Below are 25,018 nucleotides of genomic sequence, written 5' to 3' on the forward strand. Positions count from 1 at the left end.
GTAAATATTGCACTGGCGAATTGATAAGGGGGGGTCTGAGGGCAATCTGAGCGTGTAGGCGGGTGATTGGGTGCCCGCAAGGGGCAGATTAGGGTCTGATCTGATGGGTAACAGTGACAGGTGGTGATAGGGGGTGATTGATGGGTAATTAGTGGGTGTTTAGGGTAGAGAATAGATGTAAACACTGCGCTTGGGAGGTGATCTTATGTCGGATCACTGATGACGCAATCACTCCGCTCATGCCCCTACAAGGACCGCCGCCATTTGTCAATACGGCGGTCCTTGCGGGGTCCACTTCCCAGCCGCCAATTGTATATACGGCGGTCGGGAAGTGGTTAAATATCTCTACATATAAATATACATAAACATGTGAAATGCTGATACATTATTACAGTAAGATGGGTGGGTGCCCGACCTGTCCTGGAGTGATACTACAAATACCGTTAGCAGGTAAGCTAACTTGTGGATTTTCCAGTACACTCCAGGACAGGTAGCCTTTGAGATGATAAGCAAGTAAAAAAGTATCATCACCTTGGGGCGGGTTAACTGCCTCCAGGACAGTTCTCCCAAAGCTTTGATCCTTTGCTGAAAGTCGATCAAGCCTGTAGAGCCTTATGAAGGTGTTGAGACTCTTCCATGTTGCGGTTTTACAGATGTCTGTAGGCGATATGCCAGCCTTGTAAAACCAGGTCACTCCAGCTGCCCTTGTGGAATGAGCTCTTAAATTTAAAGGAGGATCTTTTCCACATATATGTATATGCTTCTGTTATACAGTCTTCAATCCATGTGGCTATGGTTTTATTTAAAGCCTTTGCCCCTTTACAGTTCCCTGAAAATTCAAGAATGGTTTTCCTGAAGTCTTTAATTTCAAAGAAGATAATAGATTTTCTTTACATCCAATCTGTGCCATTTGATTCCTATTTTTGTTTTAGGTTCTCTATGACATGAAGGTAACACAATTTCATGAGTTCTATGGAATACATTTCCCACTTTAGGACTTGTTTTTAGAACGTCTCGATCGTCAAAAAAAAACCCCAACAGAACAGTCCTTTGCAAGATAAAGCTTGTAATTCACTAACCCGACTTGGAAAGGTAATTGCTACCAGAAACACTGTTTTCAATAGACTTCACAAACCGAATGACAAGCAGATCTGCCGCTAATTTCTTGTCAAACAGATAAGGTTGCAATCTGAACTTTAATTGTTCTTAAAGCCTGTTATGATCACGTCTGCAGCATGTACTGCTGGCTGCAGTTTTACTGAAGACAAGCAGTTTTTGATGTCATTTGGTTTGCACTCAAACTAGTTGCTGATTCCATCTGCAGTGGCTCTGCAGTTCTGGCCAGCTCAGGATTGAATAATTACCATTCACCTGTGTGGGAATCTGCATGTCTGCTCCTATTGGATGACCTCAGTATAAAGATCTGCTTCCTGCAGGGCTCCTCTGGCTATCATAGCTTCAGCATAAAGGTGGGTACACACGTCAGATAAAAGTCTTTGGAAAATGAAAGGTCACAGACCAATTTTACCCCCTTTCATGTAGTATGAGAGCCATACTCTACACAGTCTATTCTATGGAGCTGAACTCCCCATCAGATAAAAATCTTTGCAAGATGCTGCACACAAAGACCGCTGTACACATTCAACAGATCAGTATCTGCAAAAGATCTTTTCCTGCAAAAGATCCATTCCTGCAAAATGCATTCATAGTCTATGATATCTGCAGACCTCATACACACCTTGTTTAACGGACAATTATCTGTAGATCAGATCCACCAGGTTGGATCTTCAGATCGGCAGATAATTGGCTGATCTGCAGATGAATGTCCATTAAACAAGGTGTGTATGGGATCTGCAGATATCATAGACTATGAATGCATTTTGCAGGAATGGATCTTTTGCAGGAACAGATCTTTTGCAGATACTGATCTGTTGAATGTGTACAGCATCTTTGTGTGCAGCATCTTGCAAAGATTTTTATCTGATGGGGAGTTCAGCTCCATAGAATAGACTGTGTAGAGTATGGCTCTCATACTACATGAAAGGGGGTAAAATTGGTCTGTGATCTTTCATTTTCCAAAGACTTTTATCTGACGTGTGTATGCACCTTAAGCCTGTCTTGCTGCTGCTGCTCTGGCCCCAGACTGTGTTCATAGTTCTAATGTTAATTCATGTGGACTGCACTGATCTCCTGCGTAGGAGTCAGTGAGTCCTAGCTCTGTTTATCAGTAATTGTTACTTTGCTAGTCTTGCATCATATATTGGTTCATCGCCAATATATACGCATACTAGCGTGTTTGTTATTTTCCTTGTATTCGTGCAACGTTGATACATCAGTGTCGCTGATATATATATATATATATGTACTCGCACTGTTTATATCCTGTGTTCAGTCAGTCAGTTTCCAGCACGTTTTGGTAGGTTGCGCGTATCGTGATCACCCGTGCTTAGCTAGTTTAGTCCTGTTCCTCGTCCTGCTCCAGTTCTTAGTTCGTGTTCCTTGCTTATGTCATATAATCGGTTTATCGCCGATATATACATATGTCAGTCAGTCGTTTGTAGTTTCATTGATAGCTGTAATCGTAGTACGCTAGGGAATCATACCTATTGTATATTTGTGTGTATTACGTCTGCCTTCTTTGACTCTATTTCCCGACTATTCTGTCCTGTCCTTGTGAGGCACGCCACCGCTGCAATCGCATTGGCTGCCTCATTCCAGTCTGTCTTGTTATGGACGCTTGCTGTCAACTTAAAGGGATACTGTAGGGGGGTCAGGGGAAAATGAGTTGAACTTACCCGGGGCTTCTAACGGTCCCCCGCAGACATCCTGTGTTGGCGCAGCCACTCACCGATGCTCCGGCCCCGCCTCCGGTTCACTTCTGGAATTTCAGACTTTAAAGTCTGAAAACCACTGCGCCTGCGTTGCCGTGTCCTCGATCCCGCTGATGTCACCAAGAGCGCACAGCGCAGGCCCAGTATGGTCTGTGTCTGCGCAGTACACTCCTGGTGACATCAGCGGGAGTGAGGACATGGCAACACAGGTGCAGTGGTTTTCTGACTTTAAAGTCAGAAATTCCAGAAGTGAACTGGAGGCGGAGCCGGAGCATCGGTGACTGGCTGCGCCAACACAGGATGTCTGCGGGGGACCATTAGAAGCCCCGGGTAAGTTCAACTCATTTTCCCCCGACCCCCTACAGTATCCCTTTAAGCAGTGACTAGTTCAGCAAGCGTTCCCTCTGTTACCTGTCCTGATCTTCTGAGTTCTGGTTTATGCGCTCAGCACTACATTGAGCTGAGCCAACTATAGTGAAAGGATTGTTTGTGGCTGTTCGGATCTACGCCTGCTCTGTGCGCCACATCTCCTGTTGGAACCAGTCCTCTCCTCCACTAAACTAAGGATATCCTGTTTCCTTGTGCTAGCGTGTGTACCTCCTTCACGTCAGGATATACACCACGTGCTGACTGTGGAGAATATACCACCAAGCCTAACAAAGCCAGACCCATCTCCACACCTTCTTGCATAAAAACTCTAAATAGACAATTTCTGTGGATTGAAAATTTGAGATCTGTAACCATGAGTAAAAAGCGTTCCAGTATTTCCGGTAAATCCATCTTGTATTCTGTTATCTACTATTAAGTAGAATCCTGACTACTCCTGAAGATAGCCCTTTAGCTTTAAGGACTGACTACTTAGTAGCCAAACGGTTGGTTTCCAACCCATTGCCTGTAGAACATGATGGCACTGAATCAAAAAACAGTATTTGAGGGCCAGTGCACACCAAAAACCTCTAGCATAAAAACAAACGCTTAGTGCTTTTTTAAGTGATTTTTTAAGGCAATTCTAGGCATGTGCTTAGCAATCTACTAAGCATGCCTAGCGATTTTTGGAGCATTTTGGTGTAGCAGTTTTTATATTGTTACAGTAATTGAACAATTACAGTAATTGAACAGCTTCTGTAACAAAACGCTTGGAAAATTTCAATGGAAGAAATGCATAAATTAGAGTTTTGTTCCAATCTTGAGAATCTTTTCCATTAACTCAAGGAATAAAAGTTGTTGCACTTGGTGTTCATTTTGTATGCAAACAGGTCTATCTGTGGATGACCCAATTTGTGAACTGTTTGAATAAACTGTTGTACAGAGATCATTCTGTATTTGATATATGTTGTTGACTTAGTTGATCTGCTAGAACATTCAAAGTCCCCCTTCAAATGAACTGCAGTTAGGGATTGAAAGTTTGTTTCCACAACGTGTATAATTTTTAATTACAAATGTAGTAGCAATTTCGATCTCATCCCCCTTGACGACTGATGTACGCTACTAATGTAAAATTGTCTGTTTGAATCCCAACATGAGTTGCATATAGAATGTGCATTGTGCTGACAATTGCCATATTTACTGCTATTAAATCTCTGTAATTGAAGAAATGGTTGTGCATAGATTGGTCTCACAGACCCTGAACTTGGAAAGATCCAACATGTGCATCCCCACCTGTCGCACTTGCATCTATAGTCACAAACGTTTGAATTGGAAATCTGCATAATTTCCCCATTGTAAGATCATTCTCCTTACACCACCAACGTAGATCTCTCTTCACCTCGCTGTCTAACGAAAATGCTAAGTCTAGGGAATGCAAATTTTTGTCCCAATTGCTCAGCATCCAATTTTCGAGAATTAGGACATGCATCATAGCCCACTGAACTGCAGGTGCTGATGATTTCAGAAAACCCAGTAATCACCTAATTTGTCTCAGGGTAATCACTTCCTTCTGCATAAATTGATTCACTTCATTTAGAACTTTTTTTTTTTTTTTTTGCAATGTTCAGCAGATCATTCAAATAAGGAATTTATTAAAGGGGCACTATGGTGAAAAATTGTAAAATTTAAAATATGTGCAAACATATACAAGCTGGAAGTATGTTTTTTCCAGAGTAAAATGCGCCATAAATTACTTTTCTCCTATGCTGCTGTCACTTACAGTAGGTAGAAATCTGACAGAAGTGACAGGTTTTGGACTAGTCCATCTCTTCATAGGGGATTCTCCGGGATTTATTTATTTTCAAAAGTACTTAGTGAATGAGAGTTGCTCTGCCCAACTGCCAAAAAATTGTGTAGCGAGCAGGGAAGCTGGCCAGCATCATTGTTTAAATCCTTTTTAGGGAATATCTTTATAAAGAATCAAAGCTTTACTGAGAATCTCCTATGAAGAGATGGACTAGTCCAAAACCTGTCGCTTCTGTCAGATTTCTACTACCTACTGTAGGTAGAAAAAAAACAAAGTCTTGTAAAAGTAATACCTTTTAATGGCTAACTGATAAAGTTAAATAATGCAAGTTTTCTGGGATCTAGTCCCCTTCTTCAGGCATATTTCCAGATGTAAGCTGAAGTAAAACACTGATGCAGGTAAATAGTAAACACAAAGATGGCAGTTGTGCTGGTTACTGTTTAGCAGTTAGATGTCAGGTGATAAGCAGGCTGGAGCCAGTGAGCTCATGCAAGCAAACACTACATCTAGCAGGTTTCTGAAGATCATGAAGCCAAGTAAATCATGTTGCATAAGGAGTCATGAATCCCATTCCACAATTTAAACCCTCTGTTAAGGTTTTAAAAATCTTCATAAATTTGTACTCACCGAAATTTTTCTTGCTTGTTTATTTTTGAAGTTGCCCTTTACAATAAGTACCTTGAGATCTTGCATGCTGTGTCCTGGTTCACAGAGGTGTTGGCCCACTGGTGTGTCCATTTTACCCTCATTAATTTTTAAGCGGTGATGGTTCATTCGTGGATGATATCCCTGATCTATGAATATATTACGTAGCGACACAAGTTGTCTATCTCTGTCCTCTGAATTAGAACATATTCGTTTATACTTCAGAGCCTGGCTGTAAACCATATATTTTTTGATTGCTTTCAGACAACCTCCCAATTTGAGACAAATGATTATCAGAAGTGCATTATCTACACCAGAAACTCCAGGCACACTACCCTGTAATAACACAAGGTGTGAGACCTGCCCTTATATCTTATGCACAAGCCAAATACAAATACCAAACATTGCCAAAAAAAGTCAAGGATAGAAAAATGAGGGATTATGAGTCATCACGACCACAAGAGTTTTTATAAAGGTATTAAAAAGACTTTTTATTAATCAAAAAACACACACAAACACTGACATACACATATATAAAAAACAACAAAAATAACCTGCCAGGTGGCCACCTAACCTCCCCAGGCGCCGTCAAGCACACCAACCACTAGAAATTGCAGCCAAAAGAACTTGTTATCATAGCTAGATCTGAATGAGTCCAAAGCATTGCACAAATTATATCCATAGCAATTTGATGATGCTGGGTTAGCTAGAAGCAGATATATAGCCTGTTAATTAGGCAGAAAGGCACAAGTCTCATATGCAAGCAGCAGTGGCAAAGATGACTGAGTTCGAGGGTACTCTGTGCAGCATAGCAGAAAGTTTCACAGTGCAGACATTGCAACAATTGCAGGCAAGAGGGGGTATAAGATGCAGAGCAAAAAACGACAGCAAAGCAAAGCCAAGCCTGTTCAATCTGTATGCTATGCAGTCAGCATAGCTCTTACCCTCCGCTGATATACCGGTCTGTTCCAGAGTATTGCTCAAGAGATCACTGTAGTTGTCCGTGCATGGGCTCCAGCCAAAATGGCTACCGTCCAGATGGATTGTCAAACAGTCTCGTTTGTAAACAACAAGCTAGAGTTGCCAAAGATTGCATCCAAGTGGTCGGTGGTCCATGCAGGAGGTCCAGAGTACCCAGAAGTTCGTTCCGTGGCAGCAATAGAAGGGGAGGAAGGAGCCAAGAACCAGCAGCAGGCTCAAAGTCACCACACCGGAATATCCGACATGTTTCCCTGGCTAGCGGCCAGCTTTCTCAAGGAAAGCAATTTTTTGATTGCTTTCAGACAACCTCCCAATTTGAGACAAATGATTATCAGAAGTGCATTATCTACACCAGAAACTCCAGGCACACTACCCTGTAATAACACAAGGTGTGAGACCTGCCCTTATATCTTATGCACAAGCCAAATACAAATACCAAACTCACAGAAATATCATCAAATGCAAGACCAATTTTCCTGTGAGTCATCCAATGTTGTATACATGATACGCTGCATGAAATGCCCCTCAAGAGGAATCTATATAGGAGAAACAGGACAAAAACTGCGCACAAGAATGAACCATCACCGCTTTAAAATTAATGAGGGTAAAATGGCCAACACTTCTGTGAACCAGGACACAGCATGCAAGATCTCAAAGTACTTATTCAGTGTATCCGAGACCAAATATTGCTGCCTTCATCTTTAGCCCCTTATATATACTTTATTAGACATTCTTCCCCCAAAAAGATTTGTATTTATTTATTTCATACCTAATTTTTAGTAAAACTGATGTGTCCCCTCCCCCAGTGTCTGGCCAGCGCCTCGGCGTTCTGTCCTGTGCCGAAAGAGCATCTGGGAACTCACCCAGGAGAGGAGGAGGCTTCTGCAGGAGGAGGGGCGTTACCAGCCAGCTCGGCCATATGCTAATGTGCAGATCAGCGTGGTGACTCTGTAACCAGGGAAGCGAGCAGCGCTCTTGGCTGTCACAGTTCCGTATACTTCACACACAGGAGCTTCCTGCATGCTTCCTGTGTGTACTGTACAGCGCTGTGACAGGGCACTGCTTGCCTCGCTGGTTACATAGAGTCTCCGCGCTGATCTGCAGAGATGTGCGCAGCCAGTGCAAAGATCAATCAGGAGGCACAGAGATCAGAGCTGGCTTCCATGAGCTGCAGACTCCCGGACACTTCACAGAGTTCATAACCTCTCCAGCCCCCAGACAGCTAGCATGTTTCTGCAGAGGAAGGGGAAAGCAGCTGGTGATTTATTCACAACAAATGGAACCTGTTAGTTGCTGGATTGTGCTGCTTACTTATCATCATCATAGCTTTCCTCTCTAACTTCTCTTGTGTTCTGTTACTGCTGAATAAAGAGCTATAACTACAACTCGGTGGTGCCGACCCTTCTATATCTTAGTCATTTGGGGGGGGGGGGGGGGGGTCAGCCGCTCTGTAATGAGGTCTGATTTTATTGCATATTATGTGGGGACAGTTGCACTAAGGGGCCCACTGCTGTCAGTCATTTGGGGGGGGGGGGGGGGGGTGTCAGCCGCTCTGTAATGAGGTCTGATTTTATTGCATATTATGTGGGGATGGTTGCGCTAAGGGGCCCACTGCTGTCAGTCACTTAGGGGGGGGGGGGGTGTCAGCCGCTCTGTAATGAGGTCTGATTTTATTGCATATTATGTGGGGACGGTTGCACTAAGGGGCCCACTGCTGTCAGTCATTTAGGGGAGTCAGCCGCTCTGTATTGAGGTCTGATTTTATTGCATATTATGTGGGGATGGTTGCACTAAGGGGCCTACATTGCACGGCAGTGGGGTGCGGTAAAAATACCACACCGCCTCGGTGTGAAAGGGCCCTAAAGGTGGCCACACACTATGCAGTATGACTGTAACATCTTTTTTCAATCTTACCAACATCCATGTACTATAGCACCAAGAGGTTCACTGTGACTTGTGTCTTACTGTGAGGGCCCATTCACACTTCAGCGTTTTGCCGGCGATTTCGGCAAAACGCTCAAACACTAGCGCGTTTGAAAGCGCTAGTGTAATTAAACCCTATGGGCCCATTCTTACTTGGGCGATTTGCGCTAATCGACACAAATCGCCCAAAAACGCGAAACGCAAACCCGTCGCCTGCTCCATTTTCAGGCGATTTCCCGGCGATTGCGTTTCAGGGCTATAGAAGCACTAAACGCAATCGCGGAGAAATCACTGCACTGTCCAGTGATTTTTCCACATGAAATTGCAGAAAAAAAAAAATCTCCTGCAAAATGCTGGAGAAAACCGCCGCGTTTTGCGTTTCTAAGTGTAAATGGGCCCTGAGGTAGTTACTTATACTACATAAGTGGTAAGATTGGTGATTGATTGTACAGTCGAAAGATCGGCAGCCCATAGCATTATACTGAATCAAACAGAGCAATGAAAATTCAGATCATAGAGAGACATTAATCTGTTTGCAACAGTGAGTGGCAATCTACACTTGTATGGGCACCTTTATACCGAATTCGTCAGATAACTGGGTGCAACACTTACAAATCACTCCTAGCTCTGCTGAAATGGACTGGTTCTAAAAAAAACCTGCTGCCACCATAACAAAAATTACAGATAAGCAGGAAATAATTGTCACTGCAGAGTAATACTTTTATCTGGTTACAATAAAAAAATATAGTTTTATAAACGAAAATTTAGGTTGAATTACAAGGACTTGACTCTATCCTTGAATATATCTGTGCAGTTATGCCTCTCCTTCCACAGGTTGTGTTGCTGTAAATGTAGCTACTTTCCTCAAATTACACCCCCAGCACACACTGACCATGCAGAGATTTCAGAGGCAAGGGGGTGGAGAGGGGAGGGGAGGAGAGGGGCGTGGAGTTTCACAGGCTGGAGGCTGGATATGCAGATCAGCTTTGCCTGTGTGTAATGATGACAAACAAAACATGGCCGCTCTCATTGTATCACAGGAAGAAACAATAATATTCTGTTGAAGCTGTTGATAGCTATATTTGCTGTGTAAACAATCTAAGATAAGATACATAGACAAGCTACTTGTTATAATTTGTTTTTCATCTCGGATCCGCTTTAAGGGCAACTTCAAAAATGAACAAACAAGAAAGATTTCTGAGTACAAATGTATGAAGATTTTTAAGACATTAACAGAGAGTTTAAATTGTGGAATGGGATTCATGACTCCTTATGCAAAATGATTTACTTGGCTTCATGATCTTCAGAAACCTGCTAGATTTCATGTTTGCTTGCATGAGCTCACTGGCTCCAGCCTGCTTATCACCTGACATTTAACTGCTAAACAGTAACCAGCACAACTGCCATCTTTGTGTTTACTATTTACCTGCATCAGTGCTTTACTTCAGCTTACATCTGGAAATATGCCTGAAGAAGGGGACTAGATCCCAGAAAGCTTGCATTATTTAACTTTATCAGTTAGCCATTAAAAGGTATTACTTTTACAAGACTGTTTTTTTCTACCTACATAATTTGTTTGGCTAACACGGTACAGAAACATTTTGACTACTACTACCAACTGTAAGTGACAGCAACATAGGCGAAAAGTAATTTATGGCTCATTTTACTCTGGAAAAAACATACTTCTTGTCTACGTTTGCACATATTTAAAATTTACAACTTTTCGCCATAGTGCCCCTTTAAAAGGGAAGATCCGCGCTGAACATAAGAAAAAACCTGCACTTACCCAGGGCTTCCTCCAGCTCCTGGCAGTCGATCTGTGCCCTCGTAGCAGCTCCTCTCCCTCTCTTGTCGTCCAGCGATGAAGAAGCTGACCTCGCCAGGTCGGCTTCCGGGTCGGCTTCATGTGCGCTCCACGTGGTGTCCGTGACGTCATCGGGTCTCTACTGCGCAGGCGTAGTAGTTCTGCGCCTGCGCAGTAGAGACCCGATGACGTCCCTACACCACGTGACCCCCCGCCGTGGAGCGCACATGAAGCCTACCCTGAAGCCGACCTAGCGCGGTTGGCTTCTTCACCGCTGGACGCCGAGAGGGAGAAGAACTGCTACGAGGGCACAGATCGACTGCCAGGAGCTGGAGGAAGGCCCAGGTTAGTGCAGGTTTTTGTTTTTTTATGTTCAGTGCGAACCTTCCCTTTAAAACTCCTTTTCTGTGAAGTGTCATGGACGGAACCGTGAAAAAACACAATCGCAATCAGTTTTCTGCACTGATTATGATTAACGGTACAATCCCAATTGTATGTGTGTTATAGCAGAATGCAAATCACTTGGGGTTGCTTGTGCTTTTTGCTGACATCTGTGTCTTTGAAAATGTGGCTAATCTAGCAGGTAACAGAGTTCTATCCATGCAACTACAACTGTTTCTGGTAATCTCAATGTTTTCCTTAATTAACTAGAACAAAAGGGTTTCCCTTTATTGGCCGATAGCAGTTAAAGAGACACTCCGACCAAAAATGGAACTTTATCCCAATCAGTAGCCGATACCCCCTTTTACATGAGAAATCTATTCCTTTTCACAAATGGACCATCAGGGGGCGCTGTATGACTGATATTGTGGTGAAACTCCTCCCACAAGAAAAGTACGTACTTTTTTTGGCAGTTTCCTGTCTGTGAACCTTGTTGCATTGTGGGAAATAGCTGTTACAGCGGTTTCCAAATGCCAAAAACCAGGCAGCAGCTACATCACCTGCCAACAGTAAAATGTTCACTGGAGTTCCTTTTTAAGTGTGAAATGCCATCGCCAAGCGGTTACCTTTCAGTGCAAAGGAAACCAGATAAGATTCAGATGCAGCATCAGTAATGTAAACAAAAGCTGCTTTTTACATTACTGTCAGGGAATTCAATAATCGCACCCAAGAGTTTTAATCCCACAGGAAATAGCAGAAGCTGGTCTAAAATTTGTACATATAGCCGGCCACAATTTTTTCAAAGTAAATCAATCTTTTTGAGGGACTGATCATTCAGATGACCTATGACCAATAGGCCAATTCGTCATCACTATCAACTTGTGAAAAAACTGCATCAAGTTTAGAAGATTTAGGCTGCTTTCACAGTGAGACCCCACCCCACCGGACAGCAATGAAAAATCAATGGGCTGTTCACAGTGCCCACGTTGCGTTAAACAGTAATGCTGCACATTTGTTTGAAGTGCAGCATACTGTGTGTTCTAGCGGCTTAAGCCACGTTAGACTGTTTGCACATGCTCAGTATTGTTTTTTTTTTTTTTTTAATTTCAGGGGCGGAGAGGAGGCGGGAAGAGGCCGCTACGTAGCCAGGCACATGGCTACTTGACATTCACTGCACTTGCAGGGTTTACTTATTGGAGCTGATTGGCTGGCGGGACCACGTGATGTGGAGAGCTCCACTCACGTGGTCTCCACAGCGCCTCCGACAGACCAGGCGCACCAAGAGCTGCTTGTAACGCGGCTCTTGGTAGCGTCCTGCTCCAACACCACCAGGCGTTGCGTTAGGGGCACGTTATATGCCCTTGTACAGTCTCGCCTTGAGATAGAACCACTAGATGAATCATATACATTTAAATGCTCCACATCTTCATCAGAAACATCAGCAGCACAATTAGACTTTTTCCTAGCAATTCTATGCACATGTTCATCATTAACTGCAGGTTGCACCTGATACTGAATCTCAAGCTGCACCTGTGGCTGTAACTGTTGCCGAATGAACTAATTAAATTCTCTGAGGTAAACCTCACTCTTTAGGCCACATTCACATCATGAAACGCGGATGGCCATGCGTTCTGAACGCAGCGAATACATCTGCGTTTGAATGTGTTGCGTGGCTGATCCCATTCACTGAAAGTGAATGGGTCAGCTGCGCATTTTGTTAAAAAATGCGTGCAGCATGCGTTTACGGACCGCACTGGAGTGTGAACTTCAGACAATGCACTCTATGCACTTTCTGATGTCGTGCGTGTCTGCCTCCTGCACATGTTGCTGAAACACGGATGGCAATGCATGCAGTGTGAATGGGGCCCAAACGGCTTTTGTAATACCATGGTGGTATAGGACATTTTCTCCCCCAAATTGCATCTAATTTTGTATTACATGCAGGATACCGCTTTGAACCAAGCTTAAGCAGCGTATTGCCTGATTTGGTCCAACAGAAGCAAAAACAAAAACAAAAAAAAACATATAGTGCTCCTATAAATACACCCAAAAAAAAAAAAAAAAACAAAAAAAAAAAAAACACACACACACACACACACACGTGTCTATGCATAGCCCAGAATAACCAGCTATCATAATGTCCATCATAAAAAACAACAGTATATATCTAAATGGTGGACAGAAAAAGACGGAAGCAAATTGCCATAACAACATATTGATGATAACCACTTCAGCACCACAGGGTTTTTTGCTTAAAAACCAGAGCAATTTTCACATTTCAGCGCTCCTCCCATTCATTCACCAATAACTTTATTGCTACTCATCAGATGTAAATGATCTATATCTTGTTTTTTTGCCACAAATTATGCTTTGTGAGGGTGATATTTTCTTTTAGTAATTATGTTATTATCTGTGCATTTTAAAGGGAAAATTAGAAAAAAAAAAGAAAAAATACACTATTTCTCCATTTCCATCCACTATAGTTTTTAAATAAACAATGTTACCATAGGTAAAACCCACATATTGTATTTGCTAATTTGCCCTGGTTATCTCAACATTTAAATAATGTTCCTAGTACAATGTATGGCGATAATATATTAGTTTCTGGTTTGTGTTTTTTGTTTTCTCATTGTACTCTATCAGTAATTAAAAGCCCTTATCTTCATGATTAACAGTAATACACTCTCATGGCATACATATTTTAAAAGCTAAGTCCCTAGGGTAACTATGTATTCTCTTTTCAATGCTGTCACTTTTGTTTTTTTTTACAAGTATTTATTTAGGGGTATAGAATACATGAAAATAACAGCTTTATTGCTTTTTAGTCAGTTTTCCGGTAAAAAACAATCACATGACTTAGCTCTCAGTTGTCAAACAACACAAAATCTATTCTCTCACTTGTCACGGTTAAAAGGATACCCTGTATACATAATCAAATAGCTTATTGGGCATACAGCACACTGTTTACCACAAGTACGCATATTTACTCCCCTGAGCTTCAGATGAAGTTTTGTGGGGAGTAGATAAGCGTAGCAAGGGATTCAAAGTGGATAATATGCACCAAACAATGCTGCAACATATACTTAAAGAGAATCTGTATTGTTAAAATCGCACAAAAGTAAACATACCAGTGCATTAGGGGACATCTATTACCCTCTGTCACAATTTCGCCGCTCCTCGCCGCATTAAAAGTGGTTAAAAACAGTTTTAAAAAGTTTGTTTATAAACAAACAAAATGGCCACCAAAACAGGAAGTAGGTTGATGTACTGTATGTCCACACATAGAAAATACAACCATACACAAGCAGGCTGTATACAGCCTTCCTTTTGAATCTCAAGAGAACATTTGTGTGTTTCTTTCTCCCTGCAGTTCTCATGCACTGAAGTTTCAGGCTGCTCTTTTTTCTCCTGCAAACAGCTTTGCCCTTGTCTGTAATTCTTCAGTATGTGAAAGCCCAGCCAGCTCAGAGGACGATTTATCCAGCTTGTAAAAGATAAGAGAGAAGCTGCTCTAATCTAAATAATACACAGGCAGTGTGCATAGAGGGGCCTGGAAGGGGGAATTCATAGCAGAACCACAATACTGAAGAACTTGGCAGCCTTCCAGACACAGGCTGACAAGTCTGACAAGGGAAAGATACATTGATTTATTACAGAGACTGTGATAGCAGAAAGTGCTGCAGTAAGCCAGAACACATTAGAATAGCTTTTGGAACTTGTAGGATGATAAAAAACAGGATGCAATTTTTGTTACGGTATCTCTTTAAAGTGAACCTCCGGACTAAAAGTCTACTCAGCAGAACTGAAAAGGCTTGGTGTTTCTTTAACAGTTTCACAGCATCAGAACTTTGTTTTTCTTACCAAAGCATCATTTTTAGCTGCATTTTTAGCTAAGCTCCACCCATCAAAGAAAACTGCCCGGGCTTTTTTCCCTGATGCTGTGCAAAGCATGATGGGATTCCTATGTTGTTATTCACGTTGCCTAGCAACTGGGAGGGGTGATCAGCACACAGGACAGTTGGAACTGTGTCTCATGCTCCCTGTCACCTCCTTTCAGCCAAAAAGATGGCTGCCCTCATGAAATCAAACAATTTGCCTGTTCTTTTAAAACAGGGTGGGTAAGCGATTCTATTACCTATCTATTTTAATTAACATAACTAATGTAACTTAATGACAGTATGTTTGTTTAGGCTGAAGTTCCTCTTTAACTTAAGAGGTATGACAGCAGGTAATTTGTTTTCTCAGCATGATAGGAGAGCCTTTTGCTTTCCCCTCCATTACATGCCTTGTCCCAGCACCACTACCGCTCCACCTTCGGCGGCCCGTGTATCTCCTCCATTGCCACGAGGAGACTGCGAGTGCTGGGATGCTTGGAGGCCGCTCCTCTGCAACTCAGCAAGCGGCGGTGACGTCACACGACCTGGAAGAGACTCCTCAGCCGACCGGAAGTGCTCTGGAAACAGTCTCTGCTCTGCACTTACCAGCATCTACCGCCAAGCCGAAAGCCTCCTGCCACGCTGCATCTTCAGAGCGGCCCTCCCGCAGACCCTCTCTCAGAAGGCGACCCAGAATTTGCTGCAGGGACCCCCGGGTAAGCCCTCTAGGAGACGTCAGTCCGCTACCCACAGGCTGCAGCCAGAGGCTGCCTGTACAAACTAGCTCCTAGCCACCCAGGCTCTCCAGGACAGCCATACACATAGAGAGGCATGGTTCCTGGAACAGGAAACATCCAATACTGCCTGACCTCCGGTTCCGTTTGAAATTTATAGGGGGGCTCTTGGATGTTTCCTGTTCCTGTGAGGGACCAAGTCTCAAAGTGTACCTGTCCTGGAGTGTACTGGAAAAATTTGGATTTATGCTTATTGCACTGCAAGAAATAAGATGGCAGGGAAATGGAAAAATAGACAAACCAGAGTTCACTTTGTCCTACAGAGGACCTGCAAAATGGGAAGGTCAGTTTGAGATGGGCTTCATTATTTCTAAAAACTTGAGGAAAAGCGTGATGGACTTTGAGCCCATCAATAAAAGATTATGCAGAATACACTTGAGAGGGAGATTTCGAAACCTGTCTGTATTATCAGCACAAGGTCCGACTAAAGGCTCATACACACCTACCAATAATCTGGTCAACTATCTTCCAAACTTTGCTGTACCGGTTTTGAATGCATGTTGCGTAATTTTGCCCATATTTTGAAGCTCTGCACATCTTTGCAAGTAGCTAATTCAGGTACAGCCTCTGCCTGGAAGCGTTGCCAATTCTCCTGCTGTACAATATCTTTCAAAATAGTCTGTTGGAAGAGAAGTTGGGTATGTGTACCCAACCACACGTTGGTCATGTTGTGCAGTTGGGTGTGCATTAAGTTGGACATGTGTGTATAAGCCTTTATAAGGATAAAGAAGAAACAAAGAGGTGATCTAAAAAGAACTGGAACAAGCGCTCTGTAAAATACCAAAACATTTAAAAATCATAATCGGCAACTTTAATGCCAAGACCGGGTGGTAGGATTATCTAAAGCTGGTGGATAATCAACACATAAGGAAACTAGAGAGAATTATTATTATTATTATTTAGTATTTATAAAGCGCCAACATATTACGCAGCGCTGTACAGTGTATATATATATATATATATATATATATATATATATATATATATATATATATATATATATATATATATATATATATATATATATATATATATATATATATATATATATCTTGTCACTAACTGTCCCTCAAAGGAGCTCACAATCTAATCCCTACCATTGCCATATGTCTATATTATGTAGTGTAAGTACTGTAGTCTAGGGCCAATTTTTTTAGAGGTAGCCAATTAACTTATCTGTATGTTTTTGGAATGTGGGAGGAAACCGGAGTGCCCGGAGGAAACCCACGCAGACACGGAGAGAACATACAAACTCTTTGCAGATAGTGCCCTGGCTGGGATTCGAAACAGGGACCCAGCGCTGCAAGGCGAGAGAGCTAACCACTACGCCACCATTCTGCCCTAGAGAATGGTGAATTATTGAGCCAGTTCACCAGTAGGAATAACTTAAATAAGAGTACACGTTTACCTCAAAAAAGAATAAATTTCGGAACTTGGAAAATACCAGGAACTGGAATTTTCCAAAATATTTGTATTTAATTTCTTCATCATATTCCTCTAATATGTTTACATCCTATAATTTTGCAATTACAATATAGTACATTCCATTTAAATCTTATAAGCTTATCACCAAACTGTAATCTTAGACAGTCAATTTCTTTTGCAATCAGATATAATTACCGTATATACTCGCATATAAGCCGACTCGCATATTAGCCGACCCCCCAACTTTTACCTGAAAAAACAGGGGAAAATGATTAACCCCCATATAAGCTGGGGGTAGGAAATGCTGTATTGGTGCAGGCCGTGTGATCCCCCCAGTGTGTCCCAGTATAGCTAGTATAGTGCCCAGTATGGGTAGGTAGTGCCTCAGTATAGCTAGTATAGTGCCCAGTATAGCTAGTATAGTGCCCAGTATAGCTAGTATAGTGCCCCAGTAGAGCTAGTAAAGTGCACAGTATAGCTAGTATAGTGCCCAGTATAGCCACTAAAGTGCCCAGTATAGCCAGTATAGTGCCCAGTATAGCCAGTATAGTGCCCAGTATAGCCAGTAAAGTGCCCAGTACAGCCAGTAAAGTGTCCAGTATCGCCAGTAAAGTGCCCAGTATAGCCAGTATAGTGCCCCCTCCTCCTCCTCCCCCCGCGGCCGCCGCTATTACCTGTTCAGCCAGCGGCCGCTTCCTCTAATCCGGGTTCCCCCCTCCATCATGCGTATAAGTGTATCACAGCAGCGCGCCCGGCGCTGCTGCTGTGACGAGGCAGGAGAGAGCGCGGCTTCCTGTAGCGGCGATGTGTATCGCCGTTACCAGGGGAACCGCTCTTTCCTGCCTCGTCACAGCAGCAGCGCCAGGCGCGCTGCTGTGATACACTTATACGCATGATGGAGAGGGGAACCCGGATTAGAGAAAGCGGCCACTGGCTGAACAGGTAATAGCAGCGGCGGCCGCAGAGGGAGAGAGCGGGCGGGGGGGGGGGGGGGGGCGCGGCGCGGACCACCACCCAAGACTCGCATACAAGCTGACCCCCCAACTTTTGGCCCCCTTTTTGGGGGTCAAAAATTCGGCTTGTATGCGAGTATATAGGGTATATTTTCATAAGGGACAAAAGATAGAATTCCTCACCTTTCCTCTCTTCATGTGCTTCAGGTTTTTCGAATGAGATAAGAGGCATTTTCTTACCTTCTCTCTTTTGTCATACAGTATAATCTCGTTATAGTATACTCTGATATAGTAAACATTCAAGTATAGTAAACTAATGTCCAGGTCCCGGCCAAGCACCATTATAAGTATATGGGAGAAACGCTTGTTATAGTAAACTCTGATATAACAGAACTGTTATAGTAATTTAGTTAACCTGTTTTTTGGCCCCTAAGGTATTCTGTATCTGGCTATAGTGAAAAGTAGGCAGTGCATGCTTCATATGTCAGTCAGAGACCTATGAGCCATGGTCAGTGGGCAGGCTGGCTGCAAATTGTAGCCTACTAGTTATCTGCACACTACTCTGGGCCTGTGTGGATTACCTTTAAAAGCACCAGTTGGTGAGACATATGCTTCCTGTGTAAGTTGCTGCCAGATTACCGACATAATTGTCTACTATCTGTGACTTGCTTGTGCATTGCTGCAATTCTACAGCATCATCCAGGCTGCACAGAAATGTGGACAGAGGAGCACATTATAAGTACAGTACTATGCCTCTTGTGCTACCTGTTGTGTGATCATTGCATGCAAATGCCTGCATTGTAGAAAACTGCATTTTGATTTAGCTTATACTGGGAATACACGGTTTGTACCGCTCGATTGAGCCATTTAGATGGCTCGATTGATAATTTCCGACATGTCCGATCACCCGCCCGATCGATTCCGCGCTCTATACCACATGGGGGACAATGGAAAAAGATAAGGAAAACAAGCAGAAGATAAGAGAATCGCCCGCGGGGTCGAGTGGGGAAATCGATCGGGCGGCAGAATCGAGCCGCGGAAACACACCATGCATTCCCAGCATTAGGCACCATGGCCCATATGCAATTCGCTTTTTCCCGAGTTACCTCCTATGAGATAATGTTAATATTTTCTTTAAAGTAACTTTGAAGCATTTTACAATTGAAAAAAAGTATTTAAAAGTTGATGAAAAAGTACTATTATAATTACAGTACATTCTCGTTATAGTAACCTCCAAGGGACCAGGAAAAGTTGTTTACTATATCAGAAATTGTTCTAGAAATGGCCCAGTATGCGCTGGTACATTCTCTGCTGTGATAAGATCAACTCTGTCCTCCCATTGGAGGTACAGGATAAGCATTTGCACATTTGGTGGACTACACGGTAAGTATACATTAGGGCTGCATAGCCAGGCTGGACAAATCACTAGTACAGTATCCAGGGCTCCTTAAAGGGAACCTACCCTGAGAAGGATATGGATTTTTCCTTTTAAAATAATACCAGGTGCCTGACTCTCCTGCTGATCCTGTGCCTCTAATACTTATAGCCGCAGCCCCTCAAGCATGCAGATCAGTTGCTCTGACTGAAGTCACACGGGATTAGCTGCATGCTTGTTTCAGGGGTGTGCGATTCAGCCACTACTACATACAAAGAGTTTAGCAGGACTGACAAGCAACTGGTATTGTTTAAAAGGAAACATCCATATCCCTCTCAGTTTAGGTTCCCTTTAAAAATTGCAGGCGTCACTGAATAGAGGCAGCTACTTGCTTCCTGTGAGTGGGTCCGATACCTCTGTGGGCAGGACTTACAGCACGTGTCCTGCAAATCATTCTGCTCACACTGCAGCCAATCATAAGCCACTCAGATCTGTAATGCGAGAGGCTCTGATACCTCCACAGGTGGGACTTAGCACTCTACTCTCCACTCTTTAGTTTGCAGCGGATAGGCCCGCTTTGATCTGCACTACAAGTAAAAGTGGCCTGTACAGCGCTCCACGCGCTACAATCGCTACTAAGGGAAGAGATACTGGAGGGTGAACAATCCTGTTGGAGGACTGTGACAATATTTTTTATCAGTGATTGCAAAGTGGAAGTGGTAACACTGCATCCTCTTTTTTTACATTCACATCATTCCTCATTTTCCCTAGGCTGCTTGTTTGTACAGTACTGTATATCCAGCACCAGTGCCATTCTTCTTGGCTTACAAATGTTATCATGCATCAACTCACTTGCAACCAGCCTGAAGAGAGCAGCCGAACATGGTTTTCACACTGACATATGACACATGCTCCTCCCACTGTTTACTATATCCAGAAACAGCGTCATGTAGGGGCCAAAAAAAATGTTTACTATAACAGAAGTTGTATTAAATCCAAGTTTACTATTCCAGGCTTTGCTCCCATAGACTTATAATGGAGACTGTCTGGAACCTGTAGAGGCACTTTACTATACTTTTTTTTATTATTGATTTACAGTGGGTTGCAAAAGTATTCGGCCCCCTTGAAGTTTTCCACATTTTGTCACATTACTGCCACAAAGATGCATCAATTTTATTGGAATTCCACGTGAAAGACCAATACAAAGTGGTGTACATGTGAGAAGTGGAACGAAAATCATACAGGATTCCAAACATTTTTTTTTACAAATAAATAGCTGCAAAGTGGGGTGTGCGTAATTATTCGGTCCCCTGAGTCAATACTTTGTAGAACCACCCTTTTCTGCAATTACAGCTGCCAGTCTTTTAGGGTATGTTTCTACCAGCTTTGCACATCTAGAGACCGAAATCCTTGCCCATTCTTCTTTGCAAAACAGCTCCAGCTCAGTCAGATTAGATGGACAGCGTTTGAACAGCAGTTTTCAGATCTTGCCACAGATTTTCAATTGGATTTAGATCTGGACTTTGACTGGGCCATTCTAACACATAGATATGTTTTGTTTTAAACCATTCCATTGTTGCCCTGGCTTTATGTTTAGGGTCATTGTCCTGCTGGAAGGTGAACCTCCGCCCCACTCAAGTCTTTTGCAGACTCCAAGAGGTTTTCTTCCAAGTTTGCCCTGTATTTGGCTCCATCCATCTTCCCATCAACTCTGACCAGCTTCCCTGTCCCTGCTGAAGAGATGCACCCCCTTGAGCATGATGCTGCCACCACCATATTTGACAGTAGGGATGGTGTGTTCAGAGTGATGTGCAGTGTTAGTTTTCCGCCACACATAGCGTTTTGCATTTTGGTCAAAAAGTTCCATTTTGGTCTCATCTGACCAAAGCACCTTCTTCCACATGGTTGCTGTGTCCCCCACATGGCTTGTGGCAAACTGCAAACGGGACTTCTTACGCTTTCTGTTAACAATGCCTTTCTTGTTGCCACTCTTCCATGAAGGCCAACTTTGTACAGTGCATGACTAATAGTTGTCCTATGGACAGAGTCTCCCACCTGAGCTGTAGATCTCTGCAGCTCGTCCAGAGCCACCATGGGCCTCTTGACTGCATTTCTGATCAGCGCTCTCCTTGCTCGGCCTGTGAGTTTAGGTGGATGGCCTTGTCTTGGTAGGTTTACAGTTGTGCCATACTCCTTCCATTTCTGAATGATCGCTTGAACAGTGCTCCGTGGGACGTTCAAGGCTTTGGAAATCTTTTTGTAGCCTAAGCCCGCTTTAAATTTCTCAATAACTTTATCCCTGACCTGTCTTGTGTGTTCTTTGGACTTCACAGTGTTGTTGCTCCCAATATTCTCTTAGACAACCTCTGAGGCCCTCACAGAGCAGCTGTATTTGTACTGACATTAGATTACACACAGTTGCACTCTATTTAGTCATTAGCACTCATCAGGCAATGTCTATAGGCAACTGACTGCACTCAGATCAAAGGGGGCCGAATAATTATGCACACACCACTTTGCAGTTATTTATTTGTAAAAATGTTTGGAATCATGTATGATTTTTGTTCCACTTCTCATGTGTACACCACTTTGTGTTGGTCTTTCATGTGGAATTCCAATAAAATTGATTCAGGTTTGTGGCAGTAATATGACAAACTTCAAGGGGGCTGAATACTTTTGCAACCCACTGTATATAGCGCCAGCATCCTCTGTGGCACTGTACAATAGAATACAGGGTATAACAATACAAAGTATACAACAGTTGACACAGGACAAGAGGTTATTACAGCTAATGCAGTGAACAGATTAACTACATATTTTTACAAAGGGGTGGGAGGTATATACACCCATACCTGAATGTTTACTATATCAGAGTTTATTATAACTAGATTATACTGTATTTGGAGTATTTTCTTGCTTGTTTGTGGTTTAAAAGGCTTTTTATGACAAGGTTTTAAAAAAAAAATCACCTAGGAGAAAACTCTGGAGAAAAACAGAATTGCATATGAGCCTTTCTGTGCTTGGTTGATGAAACATTGAAAAGAAAAAATGACTCCTAATTATTCACTGAATTAAAATACAGTACCATAGTAATGATGTGCTTGAGCATGACAATTTATGATCTATTAAACTACTTTTCCTGGTCCCTTGGAGTTTACTATAAAGAGATTCTACTGTATCTTATAATTTAATGTGAGAAGGTCATAGTGCTGTACATTAATTTATTAGTTGTTGAGCCTCAATTTCTGGGGAAAAAAAAAAAAAATTATATATATATATATATATATATATATATATATATATATATAAATAATTTCTCCACCTTTTTAAAAGGTTAAGGCATTTCATCACTATTCCTATCTTGCAATATATTCATTCTTTCCAAACTAAAAAGCTGGACTAATTCTTGCTTCATGAAGGACATAATCAGTGTTCAGTTTTCCAACCATTTCAAGAATAGCCCACACCTTGCTATAGCTAGGATAATCTGTAACATAGCTGTGTTTTTTTTTTTTCTACCAGCTCTAAACTCTCTTGGAGAATAGTTAAATATGCATAACTAATTCTAGATCTTTCTAATAACTTATTAGCATGCCTTGTATTTTTTTCCTAATAGTGCATCACATAAGATAATGCCCATAAGCAATGATTCAGTCCTGCATTCTCCGATCTGCATTTGGGGCAAGGACTAAAATGTGGTGGAGGGAATCTATATTTTATATAAAATGCATATTTTGCTCTATGCACCATCAAATGAGATGTCCTCCACAGTTCATTTTTAATATACAAACGTACCATCCTATTCCCTTTAAAGGATTCCCCCCCCCCCCATGTTTTCCATTCATTTGGAAAACATTTCTCCCATGTATCTATAGCTTGATACCTTTCGGTTGAACTAGATCTGGGTTATAACCATAGATACAAGACAGACCTCCCATATGAACGCTAGAGTTTATCAGTCAAACAAAAACTGTAGTATTAGCGATTATTTTTATATCCAATACCATTGCAGACACCCATGATTTCATCTGAGCACAAGTCAAAAAATCACCCTCTTATTTCAAATGTAGTTCTTACTTCATTCAATTTTAACCACTTGCCTTCATTTATATTATTGAGTTCACCTAAGTTCTTCATGCCTTTATTAATATATATATATATCAAAATTATTTTGAGTATTTCCTTGCTTTTTGGTGGCATAAAATGCATTTTATTGACAAGTTTAAAAATATCACCTAGGAGAAAACTCAGGTGAAAAATTGAATTGCATATGGCCCCATACATGGAAGTTTACATTTTTTTTTAAAACTATTCTCTGTGTTACTTGTACCCCGATAGATAAGACTTCTTTTAATTCCCTTCTCCAATTTTGAAATCATTGTACTGGTTACCAGCCTCTAATTTTTATTTATTTTTTGTCTGAACATATACAAGATCTCTCCTGGTGACCGTTTTGGCCAACTCACAAAATAATACATCATCATTTATGTGCAGCTCATTATTTATAACAATCTTCCCACCAAGATTATGGCCACTTCGGGTTCTGGCCGGTCAAAGCTAGAAATGGCCAGCTGAAGCGGCCAGTTTGGGAAACGGAGGCTTTTTGCGGATTTTGGCCGGCCAGAACGCATTCTGGCTAGATGTGGCCGGCCAAGTCCCGAAGTGCTGAGCCCCCCGCAGCCTCCTGTCAGCTCGCCACTGCCCCCTTCCATCTCCTCGCAGTCTCCCCAGCTGTTCAGCTCCCCGCCCTCAGTCTCCCCTACCGCTGAGCACTGCAGCTTGTCTTCCCGACGTTCTGACTCCCCGTCCCCGACCCTCCTGTTAGCTCCCCCCTGCCCCCCTTCCGTCTCCTTGCAGTCCCCGTGGCTGTTCGGCTCCCCACTCTCAGTCTCCCCTATCAATGTGCACTGCAGCTGCAATGTTCTAAGTCCCCGCCCCTCCTGTCAGCTCGCCCCCGCCCCCTTCCATCTCCTCGCAGTCTCCGTGGCTGTTCGGCTCCCTGCCCTACCATTCAGCAGCTCCCCGGCTTGTCTGCATCTGTTTCCCTGACGATGCACCACCTCTCTGCCACCTGTCTGCCTTCCCATTTCGGCTGCTCCCTGCCACCTCATTTAAGTGGACCTGAACTCTTGCACAGGACAAACGGAAAACAGAGAGAATTGCACCCTGTATGTATTACAGTTTAATCTGTCTAATTCCTCCTCATCTGTGACTAATCACCATTAAAAATTGATGTCTCAGCTGGGTTGGCTAGGGGATGTAATTGGTAAACACAGGATGTTAATATGTCTGCTTCCATGAAAGAAGGAAGTAGTCACACTGCAGATTAATTGTAGGATTTGTATCTGCTGTAACAAATGTTTTTTTCTTTAAGGGCTCAGACACACTATAAGCACTTTTTTAAGAGCTTGCGATTGATTAGCGCTTTCTGAGGCTTTTTAAAAATAGCTCCCATTCACTTTCATTAAAATCGCAGAAAAAATTGATGCATACGCGTAAAAACGCATAAGCAATCGTGGCGATTTTTACAGCAATTTTAGTGACAGTGAATGGAAGCTATTTTTAAAAAGCGCTCAGAAAACGCTAATCAATCGCCAGCTCTCAGAAAAGCGTTTATAGTGTGCCTGAGCCTTAAGGTTATTATGCTATTTTGTATCTTTCAGAGCAAGACAAAGTTCTGAGTGCCTTTCGTGCTATTGGAAAGTACCTGGGACTTTTACATTTTGGGCTTTGGCCAGTTGACTTTGGCCACTTTGCGAACTGGCCGGCCAATGTCAGAAATCCCCAGCATTTTGGACTTTGGCCGATGTCAAATCGGCCAGTTCTAGAAACGGCCGGCCAATTCTAGAATTGGCCGA

The 25,018-nt window shown here is 42.6% G+C and overlaps 1 protein-coding gene across 2 annotated transcripts in view; it reads right to left on the reverse strand.

The window, feature by feature from the left end:
- Positions 1–25,018, reverse strand: part of FH (fumarate hydratase) — a 452,710-nt gene that overhangs the window by 351,427 nt on the left and 76,265 nt on the right. The window contains exon 1 of one of the 2 annotated variants that reach the window (XM_068231901.1): positions 5,632–5,881. The exons of the other annotated variant lie outside the window; for it this stretch is intronic. Within the exon in view, the coding sequence (XP_068088002.1) occupies positions 5,632–5,778 (147 nt within the window). The 5' untranslated portion in view covers positions 5,779–5,881. Of the gene's footprint in view, positions 1–5,631; positions 5,882–25,018 lie in introns of those variants that run through there. 2 annotated transcript variants of the gene reach the window in all.

This window comes from Hyperolius riggenbachi, chromosome 4 (assembly GCF_040937935.1).
Source record: "Hyperolius riggenbachi isolate aHypRig1 chromosome 4, aHypRig1.pri, whole genome shotgun sequence".
Taxonomy (NCBI): domain Eukaryota; kingdom Metazoa; phylum Chordata; class Amphibia; order Anura; family Hyperoliidae; genus Hyperolius; species Hyperolius riggenbachi.